At 44.5% G+C, this 20,138-nt stretch overlaps 1 protein-coding gene across 8 annotated transcripts in view; it reads right to left on the bottom strand.

Annotated features, from left to right (window-relative positions):
• Positions 1–20,138, bottom strand: part of Nbas (NBAS subunit of NRZ tethering complex) — a 289,617-nt gene that overhangs the window by 180,038 nt on the left and 89,441 nt on the right. For all 8 annotated transcript variants that reach the window (XM_015995503.3, XM_042267446.2, XM_015995506.3 and 5 more), the window contains exons 22-26: positions 15,761–15,844; positions 12,171–12,324; positions 7,756–7,941; positions 6,283–6,456; positions 1,611–1,744 (exon numbers count right to left, since the gene is read on the bottom strand). In XM_015995503.3, coding sequence (XP_015850989.2) covers positions 1,611–1,744; positions 6,283–6,456; positions 7,756–7,941; positions 12,171–12,324; positions 15,761–15,844 — 732 coding nt within the window. The remainder of the gene's footprint in view (positions 1–1,610; positions 1,745–6,282; positions 6,457–7,755; positions 7,942–12,170; positions 12,325–15,760; positions 15,845–20,138) is intronic.

Genomic DNA, 20,138 nt, shown 5'->3' with positions numbered 1-20,138 from the left:
CTGAGGCGAAATTCATAACAAAAATGCAACCGTAGTAAATTTCAGAACACTAAGGAGGACCACAAGATGCTAGCTAGTCCACAGAGGGAAAGCCTAATTCAGAATGGCATCAGTTTTGTCCGCAAGGCTTTGAGAAACCACATGGAAAGAAAGGTGAATTCAGAACTCCATAGAGAGTCAGAACCCCCAGCTTAGTGTAGAGGTCTAACTATGCCATTCCCGTGCTTGAGGTCTAACTATGGCATTCCCGTATTTGAGGTCTAACTATGGCATTCCCGTGCTTGATGGGGAGCTATCTGAGACTGTATTCCATCAAATGAGAGGCTGTGTCAAAAAGGAAGGAGAAAGGCAATACACAACACACAGAGAGGAGAGGTCAAGTCCCCAGGAAAGAGCTGCACAGCAGACAGGAGACTCTGTTCACACCAAAGACAGACAAAGAGCAAATCCAAGGAGGGAGACTCAGAATAGGGTGGGGGGCAAGGAAAAGAAGGAGCTGAGAGATTATCAAATCCTTCTGACCACTTCAAGGTTCTGTCAGGAGCCCAGGAATAAAAACCCAAAGACAGCAGGCCTCACCCAATCCAGGGGAGAGAGAAAGCTAAAGAGGAGAAACCATCCTACCTTGCTGTTCCAACACTGTTTACATGGTGGTGCTGGTGGAACCGCTTATGAGCAGTAGGAAGACTAATCACTTACAGTTTAACTGTGGAATTAATCTATAACACTGTAAAGGAGGAGTCCCGGCTTGCTCTCCGCTGCTATGACAACACAATGAACAAAGAATTTGGGGAGGAAAGGGCTTATTGAGTTTACAGGTTACACTTAACAAGCAAGAGGAACCAGCGCAGGAGCTCAAGGCAGCAGCCTGGAGGCAAGGATGAAGAGAGACCGCAGAGGACACCGCTTTCTGGCTTGCCTCCACTGGCTTACTGGGCTGTCTTGCCTCCACTGGCTTACTCGGCTGTCTCTAACGCACACGGAGACAGAGAGGCTGAAGTACCAAAGGCGTGCAGACTGCAGGCGAGGCCCTGACTTGTAGTGAGCATCACGTGGGATGCTTAGGAGCGAGACTGCAAGAGGGATTAACAGCTATATGTGACATCCAGAGAGAGAGCTACTAAATACAAAGGAAGAAGGAAGAACTCACAAAATAAATACAGTTAGTCCATAAATACAAGAAAATAAAAACACTTAAAGCTCAATTTACGAACAAAGAAACCACTGCTGCCGACTTTTAAAGGATTCCTGTTAGAGTGCTGGTGTTGCCTGCTTTTCAGTGTGTGAAGGTCACGGTTTACTGAACGACGGCAGAGATTACAATTACAGTAAAACACCCGTTTAGTAACAGAAGAATGAAGGCTATCTCCAGACACCAAGCTGACCAACACTTTTAGTTTCTTCTCTGTTTTTCAGGGCTGGGGTAGACTCAGGGCCACATGAATATTGACAGCGTGCACTCCCCCTCTACGCTACCCCTAGAATTTCCCTTTTCCTCACAGTCTCAGAGTTTTCTGCTGATGAGCACTTAGAGAAATGGTGCTTTGTTTTAAACACTAGAAGACGATGACGACGACGACTCAGGGAGCTGGGTCTCCTTGGCTTCTTACCCAGATCCCCTTTGTGGAAGGCACTCTAAGATGTCATAGCAGAGAGAGAGCTGGTCACTCCGTTCGCAGCTGTAGATGCACTCGAGTGCTATTGCCATCAGCTGGTCCTGGTCAGGAATAATTTTCTGCGGCAGCTAGACAAAATAAAGCAAGTTGTACTCAATGTCGGTTTCTCCATACCCCAGCACTGTCAACAGAATATTAAACAGTGCCATTAATCAGCCAAAGAAACAACTCTTGATTTTTCTGTAGCTTACAGACTTTTGAGGTATTTAATAATTCTAAATGAAATCACACTTTAATTACAGAATCAGCTAGAAAAGATCATTTGTAACTCATAAGCTTCGTCTGCAAAAATCAGGCTCTTCAATTTATGTCCCATTCCAAATAAAATAGATGAAAGTAACAAATGACATCGGAATTATAAAGGCAGTAATATTAAATACAATATTTCTACCATGAAAGCCAAGTTCTGTGTGTTTCAATCACAACATATATGACATTCCCAAAGTAACGTTACAAAGCTTAGAGCCTACTGTTTTCCACATGCACACGTGTTATTCGATAACTACACTGTACTGCCGCCATCCTACTGAGGTGACCAACTGCAAGGCAGTGGCACCACCACAGAGCACACTCGAGTTCCGAAGCACAAAAATGGCCACTTCAGGCCTCTTTCCGCATAGAATATTTCTTTCTCACCGCAAAGCAAGGGTTCCTATTCTTGGAGCATTTTATAAAATACAGAAAAATAACCAAATGGTGCCTTATTGTTCTCATCTATATGGCCAAGGTATTACCAGCCTCATCCCACAAGGTCACAGGAAGGAATAAAGCCATTAATATACATTGAGAGCTTATGTTACTCTACCACAAGCTTTATTTAATCTCTTAATTACATACAATAGTAAATTTTACATATTCAGTATACACAAAAATTTTCAAGCGTTTTGATCCAGGTTTAGCTGAATGCACTTGATTAATACAAAGAATGCAAAATCTGCAGTGCAGAGACCACACTATGCTTCTCCCTTAGACATAAGGCTGACCGTGTCTCTTTGTCTTATCTATATTTCACCCGGATATGTTCTCAAGGACTCATCCTGCCCGGGTCTAGAGCCTATTAGGAACCCAGGTTTATTTCCACTTGATGCAGACTTCAACAGGACATCTCCTGATGCTATGGTTCCTGGTGTGTGTCCTGCACGTGCTGGCCTAGTGAACACTGTTTCACCACTTGGAGAAAGATCTCTGTGCCCTTGACTGTGGTATTTTCTCCTCAAACCCATGCATTTCTTTCTTAAAACAAGCCATGTATACATAAATTCCAGTGCTCTAAAGATGACTGATCCTTGCCTGTGAAATGATGTCTCAACTTATACAGCCTAAGAGATACTTCTTGCTCTCATCATTCCTTGATACCCTTGTGGCCACCATGGAGCCATCCTTTCTTCTTTCTCAAACCAAAGGAAGGACATCTGTCCAGAAGTGCTAAGAAGCTAATAAACTGGTCCTCCCACCATGAGCAGTAGGCTCTGAGCTGCGCTATGGAGCAGCAAGAAAATCCAGGAGAATCAGAATTTAGAAAAATAAAGTCTCAAAATTATACACTATGGACAACTAGAAAAAACCATAATCTGATAAAATATCCAGAGAACATCAGAGAACCAAGCAATAGAAGAGTCGTGAGATAACAAGATATAAAACTAACATAGAACCCCAAGTTTTTATAAACCCACATGATAAACAGTCAAAGGAAATGAGGTTAGAGAAAACCATAGAACCAAAACAAAACATTAAAAACATAAAAAAATTGATTTAATAAAAAATGTGTACCATCTGTTGAAGAAACTTTATTAGGCTTATTTAAAATTCATATAGCATGAATGTGTGTGTGTGTGTGTGTGTGTGTGTGTGTGTGTGTGTGTGTGTGTGTGTGTGTGTGTGGTCATGACACACAGAGTGACTGTCCCCAAGAGCTATGGGCTATATAACAAAATCTCCAGTATTATGGAAACTTGCCCTCCAGTTGTTGGTCAGGAAACCTAAGAGTCTCCTAAAACAGTATGGGCTATTGCCACTGTCCCTGGCTGTCTTGGACACAGAACATGAAGGAACCAAGCTAGACCTGACCTGGAAGTTTCCTCCCTGAGGACTAGCTCTTATACTATCTGAAAGTGCTACATAAGATGCTGAGAGAGAGGAACAATCAGTAGTCCTACCCAGCTGTAAAGTCTGCAAACCATAACACTGACACCCCAACAAGATCTGTGGTAACCAGATGCCTAATTAAACATAAGGACCAATGGATGGAAGAGGAATCCATGCCTGATATTGTAAACACTCTTTATTCCAAAATAGAAAAACAAATAGAATAATACAACCTAATCTTGGAAAGGGGGTTCACCTTTATAAACCAATAAACCTATCAGTCTCCATAAAACAACTTGTAAATCAATGAAATCATAGTCAAAATATAAATGAGCCATGTTGTGAAATTAGACAAGCTGATAGTAAGGTTCAGACAGGAAACTTTGATAAAACAGTGGGGGAAACAAAACAGGAAAGGAGTATTATACTCATCAGCTATGGAAACGCTCCCACAATCTCTAATCACCAGAGAACTAGGGTCATAATGAACAGGTCACCAGAGTATTATGGACATTCTAGAATTAGATGCACAGGCAAAAGAAAATTTAAGTTTATAAACAAAGGTAACACCTTAGGTCACTGGGGCAAAGATAAACGTTTTAGTGAATTCTGCTAGGATAATTTAAGTAGCTATTTGAGACAGCATAAAATTACATCTATAACATACACTATACAAAAGAACAAACTCCAAGTAAAATAGGGATCTCAAAAAAAAAAGAATAAACCTATACAAATACTCAAAGAAAACAAAAGTCTACTATAAACTGTAAGTGGGAAAGCAATTTCCAACTCCAAACACAAAGGAATCTGGCTGCTGGACCTGACTAGACAGAAGTGATAGGGGATAAGAAAACACAATAGAGGCAGGCACAAAGTTCTGCCAAGGCACCAAGAAAAAACAGATTTCAGAGAATATCTAAGGGAGTACGACCACAAAATAGGCAGTTACTTATCAATAAATGAGGAGGGAGGGAATCACTTGTAAATGAAGGAATTAGCCCACTAACACAAAAGGCCAAACAAGAGCCCTGGAGAGGTGAAAAGTTAAGTTCCCTGTCAATGGCCTCACGCCCTCATGGAGAGAAATAAGGATGAGGGCAGACTGGAAGCAGAGTCCCACCCAAGTCACTCTAGAGTGCCCAGTGCTAGCCAGTCCACAATCACGAACCACTGGGGGCACGTCCACAGATAATGACACGGTAAAATCTGTGCTGCAGGAAGGTAACACTGAGAAATACGGAGGCGGTCCTGGAAAGAACGAGCCTAACACCCTGTTACCTGTTACCTGTCTAGTATTTACATATTTCAAGAAAGACAAATGGCTACATGTTTTATTCAAAAGCACATGTTAAATTTCCAGGTAAAAACAACAAAGAGCTGACTATATACAAAGGATTTACAAGATCCCATATGGAAGACCTATCGCAAACGAGACTGCAGGAAGAATTTAAAGTCAATTCTTCATTCCTCATAAAACATTCAGAGTCAATCCATCCTGCATCGCATGTGGTATTCTGCTGCCATCAGCGCCCATCAGGGCTCACCCCAAATGTAAAACCAGTCACTGAGTAGTGGAAACTGATTATGGGAAGGTGAAAACTTTAAATAACCAATGAGCAGAGGTGTCCCAGACAGGTGACCATCGTACAAACTCAGAAGTGCTTAGGATATAGCAATGCTTTCCTTCTGTCTGGGTTACTCAATGCCATGACTGTTCATGTCCGTGAGGTGCATGATGCTAACTGAGGCCAGTATGAGAAGCTCAATCAGAACTAACCCCGGAAGAAGCCTGAAGTGCCTTAGGCTTAAATTCTGATCTCATGACAGTATTCCAGGGACTGTACCATCTTGCTTAAAGTCCCATTCCAATGACATGGGAGCCACTGCATTGCCTGAAATAGCATATTTTATCTCTCACAAAATTAAGAGATTTTCACAGTGCAGAAATATTTGTGCCTAACAAAATGGCTTTCCCTCCAGCAAACTCAAACAGCACAGAAACAAACTTACAAAGGCAGTCTTCTGCAGCTGTAAGAATCATTGGGGTGTGTGAGGATGTCCTTATGAAAACCTAAAGACCTACATAAACAACCTGAATGCCCTTGAGAGAAGGCATTTCACTTATTAGTGACATCACAAATACGCTGAACAAGAACAGGGGTGCAGAATTAGAAAACCTGGACGATAGCATGAACACTCGACAGCACAAATCCCCTTGCACTTCCTACCCTTACTAAAGAAACGGAATGAGTTAACTTCAGTGCGATGTCTTCACAGTTAGAGTTCAACATCTGCAACTATAGATCTTAGTACTAACAGTACTAAGAAATATGAAATGAATGAGTCAAAATAATCATAACTGTGTAAACTTTGGAGAAAATGTACATTGACAATGTTGAAACATTTTTAAAGAACAAAATGACAGGTTTTTTCTACTTAAAGGAATTTCTTTACAAGGATTTATACCTAATACTACAGACTAATGGAAAAAAAAAATGAAGAAATTAGAGTTGCTACTTACATCAGGCTTGGAATGCTGAAATATCTTCAAGGGCAATTTCAAGTCTCCTTTAGCTAAAGTTACTAGATATTCTTTCAATAGCTCATTGGCTGCACCAGGAGACTGTTTCTCACAGCGGTGGAGAAAGGGAACCATCCACTGGTAAGCACTGGTCACATAATTGTCCTCAGAACACTGTAAGTATAATTAACCAAAGCAAGCAAGCAGTCAATTAAAAACTGTACTCGACTAGACATGTCAGACTAATGGTAAGCAGTGGAAGCCCCACACTTTCTAAAGCACTGCAGATTCCCACTCACTTCTGGCCTAACCACTAGCAGGAGAATGTGCATCTTCCCCTAGGGTTGGTTAGGACACTGTGGCTATTACTGTGCATCCCATTTTACAGGCTGGAACTGGCCTAGGGTCCCACAGGCCTGGGTCCAGCTCTGGAAAATGCTATGCCTCTGCTCAGCCATGAGGTCCTCCATAGCAGAGAGAGATTCTACCCAGAGAAAGAACAAGAACGACCACGTGAGAGGAGGTAAGAGAGAGAGACATCTGAGACCACGTGAAAGGTAAAGGAAGAAAGCACAGAGACACTGAGACAGATGAGTGGACATGCCCCAGAAAGGAGCCACTTGAGAACAGAATCGCACTAATAAAAGCCTCAAGTCTCCGTCATCCTTTTTTTGTTTTTTTTCTTTTTCACTGTTCACCTTTATGACATGGGTCATTTTATCCATCCTCTCTAAAAGTACACCATCACTTCCCATAATCATGCAGGACATAAACTTACAACTCTTCTCAATATTTTTATTTGTCTTGGTTGGTTGGTTGGTTGGTTGGTTGGTTGGTTGGTTGGTTGGTTGGTTGTTTTGTTTATGTTTTGGTTTTGTTTGGTTTTGTTTTTTCTAATTTGTTTTGTTTTGTTTTGCTTTGTTTTGTTTGTTTTCGAGACAGAGTTTCTCTGTGTAGTTTTGGTGCCTGTCCTGGATCTCACTCTGTAGACCAGGCTGGCCTCAAACTCACAGAGATCCACCTGGCTCTGCCTCCAAAGTGCTGGGATTAAAGGCGTGAGCCACCACCAGCTTGTGTGTTTGTTTTCAAGGAGACTCTTTCTACACAGTCCTAGCTGAAACTCTCAAACTACCCATCGTAAAGGGGTGCACTACTACGCCCAGCATAAACCTACCTCTCTTAAGATGGATCTTACATAACACAACCAACTCTCACTGACAGCTGCTAAGGAAAAGAAATTACTCAGAAATGGGAAGCTATGGGAGATGGAAACGAGGGGATGCAAAGACAGAGGCAGGAAGGAGGGTCAAGGATAAAGGAAAGCAAGGTGTAAACCTAGCCAACAGCTGTGTATTCCTGCTGGAATCTGCCCACACATGTTCCTTACTAGGCTCTCACATGTCCTATTTGGCTTGTGCCACACACAGAATAGAAGCTCAGGGATGCTCAGAAGAAGGGTCAGAGGGCACCTACATGCTCCATCAGCAATCGGAGCTTTTCAAAGTCTTTCTTCTGCTGCAGGTCTTTCAGAGTGAGAGTGAAGTCACAGCCGGCTTCATAAACCAGTGTTTCCAGAGTCACCAAGTCGTCACAGAGACCCAGCAAGCCGGGAATACAGCGCTCCACTCCAAGGCGTATGAGTGACAAGGAACAGTCAACCTAAAATTGAGAAGCAACAGTAGTGGAAGCCTCCAGTGTAGAAATGAGCACATAACCAGTTCTATAAAATGTCATAGTCAGAATGTGTCTTACTACAAAAGGACTGGAGTTCTTTATCAAACATATCAGCATCAATATCAGCATCAAACTTTCAAATGTATCAATCAGCAAGATGTACTGATGATACAGATATGCAAGAAGGAGAGTCATCTTACTGCTCCCATTAGAATAACAAAAGCAGAGGGAAATGGGGCATAAAGAGCCTCAACAAAGGCAAATTAGCTGTGCTTTCACTACAGCACTGTGCTGGGAAGCGAGGCTCTGCTCCGCAGGCTTCCCCGCTCCATGCCAAGCCATCTGCAGCCACCCGATAAATATTTACTTCTTAGCTAAAACAAAGAGCAACATTTCCTTTACTTGTGCAGCAGACTGACATTTATCATCGATTCCCTCAACAAAATGATAAACTTGCATCCTCCGGTTGATGGGAAATCATCAGTTGTAGCCTACACTGGCGTTCCTCTCCCGTTCCTCCTCTACAATACACACAGGGCCTAGGAGGAGCTGACAGCAATCTCGGGGTCAGACACACAAGATGAGGTCTCGGCCATCAGAGACTGAGAATACAGTGCCTGACACCTGACCACACGTTTGCACTGAGGCATGTGCTGTGTGACTTTCCCCAGGGAAAATAACAAACATTCATGCACCCCAGACAGGGCACCGACGGCAGAGCAGGGAGAGATTCTGCCCTGTCACACTTAGGGAACCAGTGGATTTAACTGGGGACTCTTTCAGGAAAACGGGTAACTCGTAACAACCACACCCAAGAGTCTCCTCCTCTTCCAGGAACTGTTTCTTGTAACCTCAGGGACAAGCTGGGCCTGGGGAGCAATCTCTTCACATCCACAAGGAAATGTGAGTGGGTCCATCCTGTGAGGGGCTCATGTAGGGAATCATAACTGCTCTTGTTTTCAGGTGGCACTGACCATGCCGTACCCAAAGGACAGAGTTCCACAGGAACATGTCATAAACGTTTACACTGAGAGAAATATTCAATATTGACTGAAGGGTGAATTCATGTGGATGATAAATCAAAAATGGACTGAAAGCAGAGTGAGTATTCAGGAGAACTGCAGCTGTTGGTGATGAGGAGTCCTGCTCACTCACTCACCGCCTAGTGCATTCACTTGTTCACACTGAGGAAATGTCTGTGGGTCCCTTCCCGTGTGCTGGACAAAAAGACAAAATAGCAGTGTAACTGCAGACATACAAGGGAATGAACACAACAGATGATTAGAAGACAGAATCTGGGTAGACCAGATGAAGAGAATGGGTAAGAAGAAGGGTTCTACACTGATGGCCTGCCTTCTCTTCTCAGTGAGAGGATGAGGATGCTGAGGACTCAAGACCACTCAAGTGAAGTAAGTGATTCCTGTACAGCATGTGTGCTGCTGAGAAGCCTGTGTGCAGCCTGTGCAGTATCTAGGTGCAAGACGCCCAACTGAAGGTCCAAACGAAAGAAACCAGTATCTATAGTGGAAGAAATGTCTGCAGCTAGAGTGCACACTTGGGGACATAAATCATGGAGCAGTACTTGAGAAGCAGATCTGAATGGGCCACATGTGCAGACAAGATTATGTCAACGGCAGTCCCCTGGGGAAGAGTGGTAAGGGGCAAGCAAGCAAGCAGGAGCCAAGGGAGCATGCTAAAATGAATGGCTGCGACAAGGACAAGAGAAACCCGAGCTAGGTCACAGACACCCAGGAGGAAGAGATGTCCGCAAAGAAAAGAAAACAGTACCAACAGAAAAGATGTTAAGTGAGGATAACAGGGGCTGCCGGCCATGCTGACCACACCTTCAGACGGTGGCAAGCACAGCTGGATTGGAGAGATGAGGGGCAAGTACAGCTGGATTGGAGAGATGAGGAGCAAGCACAGCTGGATTGCAGAGATGAGGGGCAAGCACAGCTGGATTGGAGAGATGAGGAGGACCGACTCCAAGAGCAGAGGGGCTAAATCCGGGCCAACTACGAGGGAAACAAGAACCACAGCAGGAACCTGGAAGAAGGTGGCTCCACTTTACATTCTGCAAGCACACACTGAAGGAACTGGAGCTTTTTGTCCCACAGGCGAGTGAGGAGACATGGGGAACGGCAGACCTACTGAAGGAGAGGTTAAAGGTGTGCGCAGAAGGATCACCTAAACACACGGGAGTGCAGGTGTAGAATCCAGAGCACACGGGGAGAGGAGGCTGGCTGTGAACTCAAGGAGAGAAAAGCCAGAAAAGGTCCCGACTGGAAGGAAGCTCTCAGATTCCCAAATAAGACACAATTACTTTCCGAGAGTGTCGAGGAAAACGACAGGTAAGAGGACAGAGAAGGAGAGTGAAAACACCCGTGGAAAGCACGGGAAAAACATCGCAACAAGGAGCACCCACAGCCCCAAAACGGCTGGACTGGCAGGCAGGTGAGGAGGTGAGAGGTGAGGAGTGAGTTACGTGGAAAGACTGCACAAAGAAGTCAAAGGGAGCGCGTGGGAGGGGGTGAGGCCCAAGCAAACCAGGACCCGCTCCTCAATAGTGACTGCAGGTGAACGAGTCAATCTGAAGTCCACTTCTGTCGTCATGACAATTACAATCGCAGAAGAATCTTCAGAAAACCTGATGCGTAACACACACAAACTGCAAGAGGAACAGTAGGAAGGCAGCACGTCTGCTCTTCCCCGGTGTTTACGCAAGTCCACAGCTTTAAAGTCAAGCTGCCAAAACTTGAATGGGAAGCAGACACCAGTGGAACGAGCAGGAATGGTCCTGGAGCCTTCTGCGGGGAAAGTTCACCCCCATCAACTCTTCCTGCACCAATAAACAAGTTTAGCTGAAAGTATTTATAGGCACTAAGGAAAGAGAAGTCCCCCATCAATTAAACCTCTAAAACTTTATAAAATCCATGTCAGATATCACTTTGATTATATCACAAATGACATGAAATGTCAGTACCTCAAATCAAGCCAAAAAATAAAAGCCATTATGAGTGTTTATAGATAACGAAAGACATGACAGGACATAAGGCAACTAAGGTACCCCAAGTCCCTCTGCTTTATCCCCACCCCTGGTCTCCTCAGGGGACTTCACGGGTACAGATGTCTAGTTTTATGAGGGCAGCTTCAGATCCATAGTAAAACTGGTAGAAACCAGTTTCCACACAGCCGCTGAAAGCCCTGCCCACAAAGGAGGGAGAACGTCTGCAGTGCTGAAGAGACCATGCACTCCAGACCCAGGTCCAGAGGCCGCGGAGCTGGAACTCACCTACAAGCCGCCTCTCCGGGGGCTGGCTTCCACAGCCGCAGAGGGAGCCATGCAAGCCTCCAAAGGAGGGAAGCAACCAATAGTCCTACCCAGCTCCAACACCACGAACCCCGATGAGCAGCAGGGCCCGGAAGCTGAGGGTAACCAAGCTCTCTAACTTGAATCAAGAGCTGCTCAACAAGAGGGAAATCGTACCCAGTACTGGAAACCTAGCCAGCGACTCGGTATTCATGAGGTCATAGATTGTGGAAAAGAACCTACATAGGACACTTAACTAAACCAGCCTAATCCCTAACAACAACCATTTGTCCTTAGACCCACAGCTAAGTGTGGTCCTCACCCTCATCAAGGACTTCTCTTTACAACAGATAGAGACCACTACAGAAAACCACAGCCAATCAAAACGCAGAGCCGGGAAGCCAGGCATAAGCCTCGGGCAAACAGAGGGCACACCGGAACAGAGTTCCCGAAAGACACAATCACCTGTGGTCGTCACTGTAACTGGGGACCAACCAAACATTTCTTTCTAAGCTGATGCAATCTGTTGGATTAAGGTGGTAATGGGTCTATTAAAAAACAGAGAAAATCAGGAACAGTATGCACCCTCGTTTGCAGGTCCCATTTTAAAGGACAATTTTGAACAGCTTTTCTTGCGCGCATTTGCTTTCTAAGAATCTGAAAGTTACTAAGACTCCTGGGCAAAGAGCATGTGAACAAAAGCCCTAAGGACTAGTCCTTTCTCCCCTGTGAATACACTTGAGATTTCTGGCCTGGCTGGTCACGTGCTCTATGTGGACTGAATCCTAAGGATCCGGCGGTGGTGGCGGCGGCGGCGGCACCACCACCACCACCACCAGCAGCAGCAGCAGCAGCACCACCACCACCACCACCACCAGCGAGCAGCAGAGCTCTCTCCCCTCACCTGCCCGGCATGGTGCTCTATCTCCTCCGCTCTGCTCCGGTACCAGTCCATGGCCGTCTCCACCGTGAGCTGGGGCATCCTGTACTGCAGCAGCTCAGGCTGCTCAGCATAGAGGAACTCACTGTCATCCTGGAGGCTGGGCTCCACCACCGTTCTGCAAAGCACAGCAGGAACAGTTACAACCGTTTGCAATGCTGCAGAGAATGACTGACAGGGACGAGAAGAGAGCAGGTCACAGAGATGGGGAGTCTGTGGGAAGGGGAACTTTCTCACGTGTATGTGCACACTTGCCGGTTACCGGGAAATTTAACATTTTCCAACTGGTTTTCCAGATTCAAAACTCAGAATGGAAAATAAACCGAAACAGCTACGCCACAAGTCAACCAGACAGGTATTAACAAAAACCGAAAAGCTTTACAGAACGCACCCAATTGGGTGCTTCCACCAGCCGCCCAAACAAAAGCACCTACGCAGGCCAAGCAGTCATGGGGGTAGGAATTGTCCCCAAAGGATTCCAGCTGGAGATGGAATTCAGAAACCTCGTTTTCAGTTTTCATGGGAATAAGAAATGCATGCCATCTGTGTTGATAATGCACTTTCCCAGGCCCCAGCGACAGAGCAGCACACTGCTCCTGCACAGCACGGGCCTCGCTCATGACAGTACTTCCTGTCCAGTGTGAGGATCAGACATCTTCAAGGAACCCCCACAAGGATCACAAATTATGAGAAGTGTTTACAAGGGGAACCATGGGTGACTGCCTTCCAGGGTAAAGATGAAAAAGGTAAAGATGAAAATTAACTTAAGCTTCTCGGGTGAACTTCCGGGTCATTCAAGTGACTTGCTGTGAGAGTGCCGGTGGCTCGGGCTCAAAACCAAATCCAAAGAACAAGTCCATCGGCAAAGTCTGCAAACCCTGCGCACATCACTTTAAAATGTGCTAGACTCCTTTTATTCATTAAAGTCATGGGGATAACATTATGCAAAATGCTGTGAAAACTTAGACGTGCAGCACAGATCAGGCTCTTAACGTTATTTATAACCGCTATTTTTGTTGTTGCTGTTCAGATTGTTAACAGCACCCTGATACTGAGGCAGTTTATCCACACCCCTGAGACCAGTCACTGTGTGGGTAACTCGTGCTGCAAGAGAGCTCCATCCGCAGCGGGGTCCTGCCCTCGCGCCCTCTCCTGGTGTGACTGACGCTCTTACCAGAGACCCCTGCCCTGTGCTGCACACAATGCCACAGCGGCCACCCTGCAGTCTGTTAACCTCACCTCACCTCAGCAAGAACAGCCAGCGGCCTCACCTCAGCAAGAACAGCCAGCGGCAACTCCCAGTTCCTGGGATGCTATTTTCAACCCTCCCGGGTCACCCCTCACATCCTTGGATAGGAATGAGCTGCATTCTCCAGGAAGCCACTTGCCTTTCGTTCTTGTCATCTATTCTGCATGCTCCTTTTCAGTTGTCCTTACCAAAGCATCCTGCTCTATGAATCATAAACACTGGCACTCCCGGCTCTCTACTCTTCTCAGTGAGCAACCTCTCTCTCTCTCTCTCTCTCTCTCTCTCTCTCTCTCTCTCTCTCTCTCTCTCTCTCTCTCTCTCTCTCAACTCCCCTTCAACACCATCACATCCACATTCCAGGTCATTTGGACTTTCATTTCAAGAGGCCATTCTCTTTAAATGAACATATTCTTGATATTGTAGAATCTTGGGGTGAAATACTCTAAAGAACATTTCAATCTGAAACTCGAAGCCTTCCAATTCTAATTACTGGCTTGAATTATTCTCAGATTTTTCTCCTCTATCATCTATGTCATCTTCTTATTCCTGTGACTCGAGCAGCAGACTTGTTTTATTACATAGGTGATAGTCTACTCTAGCTCTGCATATTTATTCTAACTCCTGAGGAAATGCTTGGTCCTCCCCGAGTCTACCGTGGACCCCTTTCTTACATCTGTCTACTGTCCTCTTCTGAATGCCCTGAGTGAGCTCGCTCCGTCCCCGTTCCTCTCTTACACAGTCCTACGGCATTTCAGCACAGGTTGTCTGAGGTCTGTCAGGTGTCTCCAGTGCACTCTGGCCCCTCACTGCCCTAGTCTGCCCTGCCATCCCTCTGCACAAGCCCTTCCCCACATCCACGCCTTTTTACGTTGTCTGTGGCCCTCCAAGTTAACAGCAACTGTCTTATAGCCACGGGGGCAGGGAGAAGGGATTATCCATTGGAGCACGCAGTGGCTATGGTTTGGGTTTTTTTTTTTTTATTTCTTTACTTATACTATTTTAATTGTACAAATTATAGTAACTTATCTTCCTGATGATATTAATTGTGAATTTGGAAATTTCCTTCTGTCTGCACAATGTCTCCTTTTCCCTGTTGCTCCATTACTGTGTGTTTTCCTCCTCTTTGTTCCAGAAAGCTCCGTGGGTGTGACAGGACCTGCTCATTTGTCAGCTCCACTGTGTCCGGGTAGTACCCAGACCTTTGAGGACCACACCTCAGGATCTAAAGGCCTCTTTTCTGGGGCTATTTCATGTCTCCAGAAAAGAATTCTACACGCTTCTTTCTACATGAGGAATACTCCACCTCTAGGGACATGAAGGGAGAAGATGTGTCAATTTTCTAAAAGCCTGGAACTTCAGAGCTCCACTTCAGCATCCCTTCTCCAGACGTTCCTCCTGCATCCAGGAACATGGAGGATTGGCATTTCTACTAGCAGTCTGCAGGCCGGAGGATACAGCTCTTTTCTCACGGAGGGAAAGTAAAGAGTCCTTTCCCGCTTCTGATGAGTAGTACACACAGGGATTCAAGTGTGCCTCCTATTGGCCGTCCTCTCCACACCTCACTTAGAAAAATGAGAACTAAGCCGGGCAGTGGTGGCACACACCTTTAATCCCAGCACTTGGGAGGCAGAGCCAGGCGGATCTCTGTGAGTTTGAGGCCAGCCTGGTCTACAGAGCAAGATCCAGATCCAGGGCAGGCACCAAAACTACACAGAGAGACCCTGTCTCAAAAAAGAAAAAGAGAGAGAGAGAGAGAGAGAGAGAGAGAGAGAGAGAACGAACTAAAATTTAACCAAGAATAGAACTGCATATACATCATAACTATGAAAATGTATCTACTTATTTGGTAGATTGAAAGCCAATATGTTAAAGTGAAGAGTTGTAATAAAGACCATTCCTTAAACAGTTCCCATTTAACATTTGGTATGTTCTCATTAAATTTTTTTACTATATTTCAACTCATCAGTGTTTTTTTTTTTTTGTTTTTTTTGTTTTGTTTTGTTTTGTTTTTTTCGAGACAGGTTTTCTTTGTGTAGCTTTGTGCCTTTCCTGGAACTCACTTGGTAGACCAGGCTGGCCTCGAACTCACAGAGATCCGCCTGCCTCTGCCTCCCGAGTGCTGGGATTAAAGGCGTGCGCCACCACCGCCCGGCTCTCATCAGTGTTTTTTAAAAGCTCCTCTAAAGTACTCCGAATTAGGGAACACCACCAAGCAGGACTCCATGGTTCACAAAAGTTTTTCAGAGGGCCACCTATTAACCCATGCCACAAAGAGCAAAGATGCCTTGTGCTAGCTCATACTGGCCTGCATTCTGATTCCTCACACCAGTCTTCAGCTCGGTGTTTATGCTCAGCCCAAGGAATGATCTTCAAGGAGTCACCATTCCAACTAAAGTTTAAAAAAAAAAAAAAAAAACACAGCTTTTAAAATACATACTAGCCAGCTTCATAAAGCATATGATAAGAAATACACAGACGGTATAGCCATGAGGATTCCTGTTCACACTATTCTAAATGGTACATGACAGAGAGTGTACAATATATAAGTAAAAAAATAACAGCACACTGCTCTTTTATTTCATTCTTTAACTATTTAAAAGGAAAATCTCCAAGGAAAAATACAGTGATGAGTTAAAGGATGACATGAGTATGTGTTCACTCACGTGTCTAAAGAATAATCAAGATCCTGCACTGTGTGTTTCATTTCAACCCAAAGTCTTCTGCACGCACACCAGCAATCTACCCCATGCTATTTCAGTGAGACTCCAGTAACTACAGACATGGTCTGTCTGTGTCATCCTAGACAGCAGCTCACAAACTCCATGGGTGCATAATAACCACTGGAAATAAGGCAACTGACTCTAAGAAAGCTCATTTTAATTTTATTTATTATTAACTTCAATTTAAATAGCCACAAAAGACAAGATGCCGTCACCAGTCCTCAGAACTCATGTAAAGCTGGAAGGAGAGAAGCCACTTCAAACAATTGTCCTCTGATATCCACACACATGTGCGCGCATATACACAATAGCACCATATTTTTAAAAGAATCAGTTTAAAGGAAAATGGAGATGAACACATGTTAATACAGAGATCAATTTGCTCCAAATCACCAGTCACAGAAAACAGAAACAGTGATGGGCTTTGAACATTATCTGCAGAGTCCCCTTTAGCTCTAACAGCCACAGATCCACCCATGTAAAAGATAGAAACATGCTCAATTAAGAATAAAGACAAAACTTTAAGAAGAAAAGAAAAACTTGAATTGCCCTGCATATGCAGTTCAGCAAAATACTTTTTCTCATGTTTCAGAGCATCAACTGTAGCTTTTCCTAAATGTACCACCTACCCTAGAAAAAAGAACAAATGCTCCTATGTTGTGAAACAAGCTCTACACAAGAAACACTCCATAAACATTGGGAAGTTACACTGGAAAAGAGACTGGTCTTTACGTGAAAAGGAACAGGAAAGCACCGGAGGGTTCTGCAGTGGAGGCGGAGCTGAGGAGCGTGGGGAAGGAGCAGCAATGGCTCATCAATCAACAGCATCCTGCCACCAGACATTGCTGGAACGAATGAGCCTGAGCGAGGTCCCCCAATATTCAATAAGTTGATGAGATGCTCTACTACAAGTACAGCTTTTCAGCCAACACATAATAGACTAGACTAGCAAACCAAGGGCCAAAGACACAGTGTGAACATATTTATGCTCAGATTCTTAAATAATGGAATCATTCAGATGCTGATACAGGGCAAAGCCATAGTATTACTCATCTGTCACCAGATAGACGATTTTATTCCCTTTGCTGTCAGAAATATCTTATTGCAAACTGCTGGAATGAAAAGTGAGAAAGAGAGCATTTCGGATGGAGATGATGATGATGCCCACTCTGCCAACTCAACAACAAATTAGCCCAATGAATCAAGAAGGAGAAAAAGTGCATCTGGGCAGCTATTATCACTTTTCAAATCAAAGCAGACACGGTTCCTTAAACTACACAAAATGTTTTCAAAAAGAATTCCAGAAAAACATATTACAAGCTGATATTTGTATTTTCTACAGAGGATGTACGGAACCCACAAGTCCTTACTACAACAATTAGTTAGGACAAGGCCCTGGGCCAGGCAAGCTGAATGTGCAATATACTCTAGAAAATTAGAAGACACTTTTTTAATGGATCTTTATTGAATGAAATGAGTAAGGAACCCATTAAAACAGTAAAAATAATTCTGCTCAAAGGCCTACAGTGAAAGGTAGACCTGGAGAGCCTGTTAGGAATGACGTGTTTTACTTTATTAGCAGAGCACAGCTAGCTCCCTCCTCATCATGTCAGCAATGATCAGCAACACTCTTCAGTATTTACTGAGCTCTTACTATGGCCCACACAGTACACAATGCTTTTAAAGTGCAATACCTCCACTCAGTCCTCCAATCTAAAAAAGCCAGCTAGATTATTTTCTTCACCTTCCAGTGATAGAATCAATGAATTACTAGTCTTAGGAAATGAACTTCTACCAAACATGAGTCACTTTCAGATCTGATCACCAATGCTTACACAATAAAAAACAAAAGCCAAGCATGAGGGTATATCTAAACTAACACTGAACACACAGTACATTCTAGGTCATCTCAGGCTACATACTCTTTGAGACTCTGTCAGAGAAAATAAGCAAAATTTCTTTTTGTTGCTTTGTTTTCTTGCAGCTGTTACTCCAAATTATTTTATAATCCCTTTTAGAAGATCATAGGACTGGCTGAAAGAGAATAGTAAGTTCTTAATTTTATCTCAAATAGTAACATTGAAGAGAAAGAAGGAAGGGTCTCTTTCCAAACTAGAATTAAGACTCCTTCATGGCAGGCTTCAAGATTAATCTCACTTGTCAACTTGAGGTCTGGCATAACGGAAGACAGGCTTCTAGGGATGTTGGGGGAATTATCTTTGGTTAACTGTGGTGGGTTTTCCCACCCACTACAGGTGGCATCATGCCCTGGGATACTGGATCTTAGAAAAATAAGGAAATAAACTGAGCACACGCACTCATTAATCACGTTCTGACTGTGGAATCAACAAGAGCAGCTGCTTCAAGCTCCGGCCACCCTGACTTCTCAGCCATGATGGGTTGAACTAAGAATCAAGAGGCACGAAACCATTTCTCCCTTAGGTTGTTTTTATCCGAGTATTTTATCACAGCAACTCCAACAGTAACTAACACAGCAAGGTTTTTACTTATTTTGTCTACTGCTATATCCTTAGCAACTAAAATAGTGTCTGACATTTAGCAGACTCTAAAAAAAAAAATGTGTTTACTGAGTTAAATAATTAACATAACAACAAAGAATTTTAAAAAGTGTTCTCATAAATAATATAAAAAGTGAGAACTATAATGTGGCAATAGAAGTAAATAGTCTTGAAAGACCCCCACTCCATTATGAGGACACGGGGCGTTGGGCCAATGAAATGCTGCCCCCCCCCCCCCCCCCCGGTCCCAATAACTTAGCCTAAGAAACGCCATTCTGAAGGAACCAGAAAAACAGGAGTTCACAGCTGTGGCCGGCCATCCGGCCTTGAGAGAGATAACTATGGCCGGCCACCCGGCCTTGAGAGAGAGATAACTATGGTCGGCCACCGGCCTTGGAAGAAAAACCGTTGAGTCAAATCAGGATATTTATGGTTGGCCCCCTGGCCTTGAGGAATAAGCAGCTGGGCTGGAAAAACACCCACTGTACCCTGGGCAAGGCCAAGTCAGCCACACACATCAAATTCCTGAGAATTAAAAATACGTCCCCAAGTTCACCCTGGCCTTCTTTGAAACAACCAATAGGAACCCTGTAACTATGCTTCTCGCTTCTGTAACCGCGCCTCTGCCCCTGGGATCCTATAAAAAGTCCCCCTTGCCCTAGGAAGGCGCGCAAGTCCTCCGAGAGACTTCGCCCCAGGTACCTGTGTATCTGAATAAACCCTCTTGCTGTTTGCATCTGATCCGTGGTTTCAGCGTGTTCCTTGGGTTCGGGGTCTCTCCTGAGGGAAGATCTCCCCTGGGGGTCTTTCAGTCTATTCACAGTAACAGAGTTAAGCCTACACAGTACAGACTTATGTAGACCAGAATGAGATAAGAACGACTTCCTAACCTCATTATCACACTGATGGAGGCAAAGCTGCATGCCTGGTTGGGATGCTGGGAACTCAACTGTTGAGAGCATCTGCTTGTATCTGACAGGAAAGACAGGTGGGCATTTCACTGTATGTCACATGGGGAGGGGAGGAGAACAGAGTCGTCTCTGGAACTCACTGCCACCGTTCAGATATAAGATGCCCCACAGTCTCTTGTCTCGGTACGTCTGGTCCCCAGGTGATGACAAGTGTTTGAGGAACATGTGGACCCTTTAGGAGGTAGGGCCTGCCGGGAGAAGGAGGTTGATCCATCCGTCTTCTTCTCTCTGGGTCTCTGGCCCCCACTCCTCCCCTTCTTCCTGAATGCTACCATGAGAAGACCAGCTACTGCACATTCATCCCTTCCCACCATAATGGACTGTATCCCTCCATAAGCCAGGTTAAACCTCCCTCTGTACACTGCATCTAGTCAATCTTCTGTCACAGTAGTGAGCGGAGCAACACGCCAGCCATTCTCCACAATTCAAAACAACTTACCCATTCACAAGATAAACAAAAGGACAAAATGTTC

The sequence above is a fragment of the Peromyscus maniculatus genome, chromosome 22, assembly GCF_049852395.1.
Source record: "Peromyscus maniculatus bairdii isolate BWxNUB_F1_BW_parent chromosome 22, HU_Pman_BW_mat_3.1, whole genome shotgun sequence".
Taxonomy (NCBI): Eukaryota; Metazoa; Chordata; class Mammalia; order Rodentia; family Cricetidae; genus Peromyscus; species Peromyscus maniculatus.
This window is presented reverse-complemented; position numbering and strand designations above follow the sequence as displayed.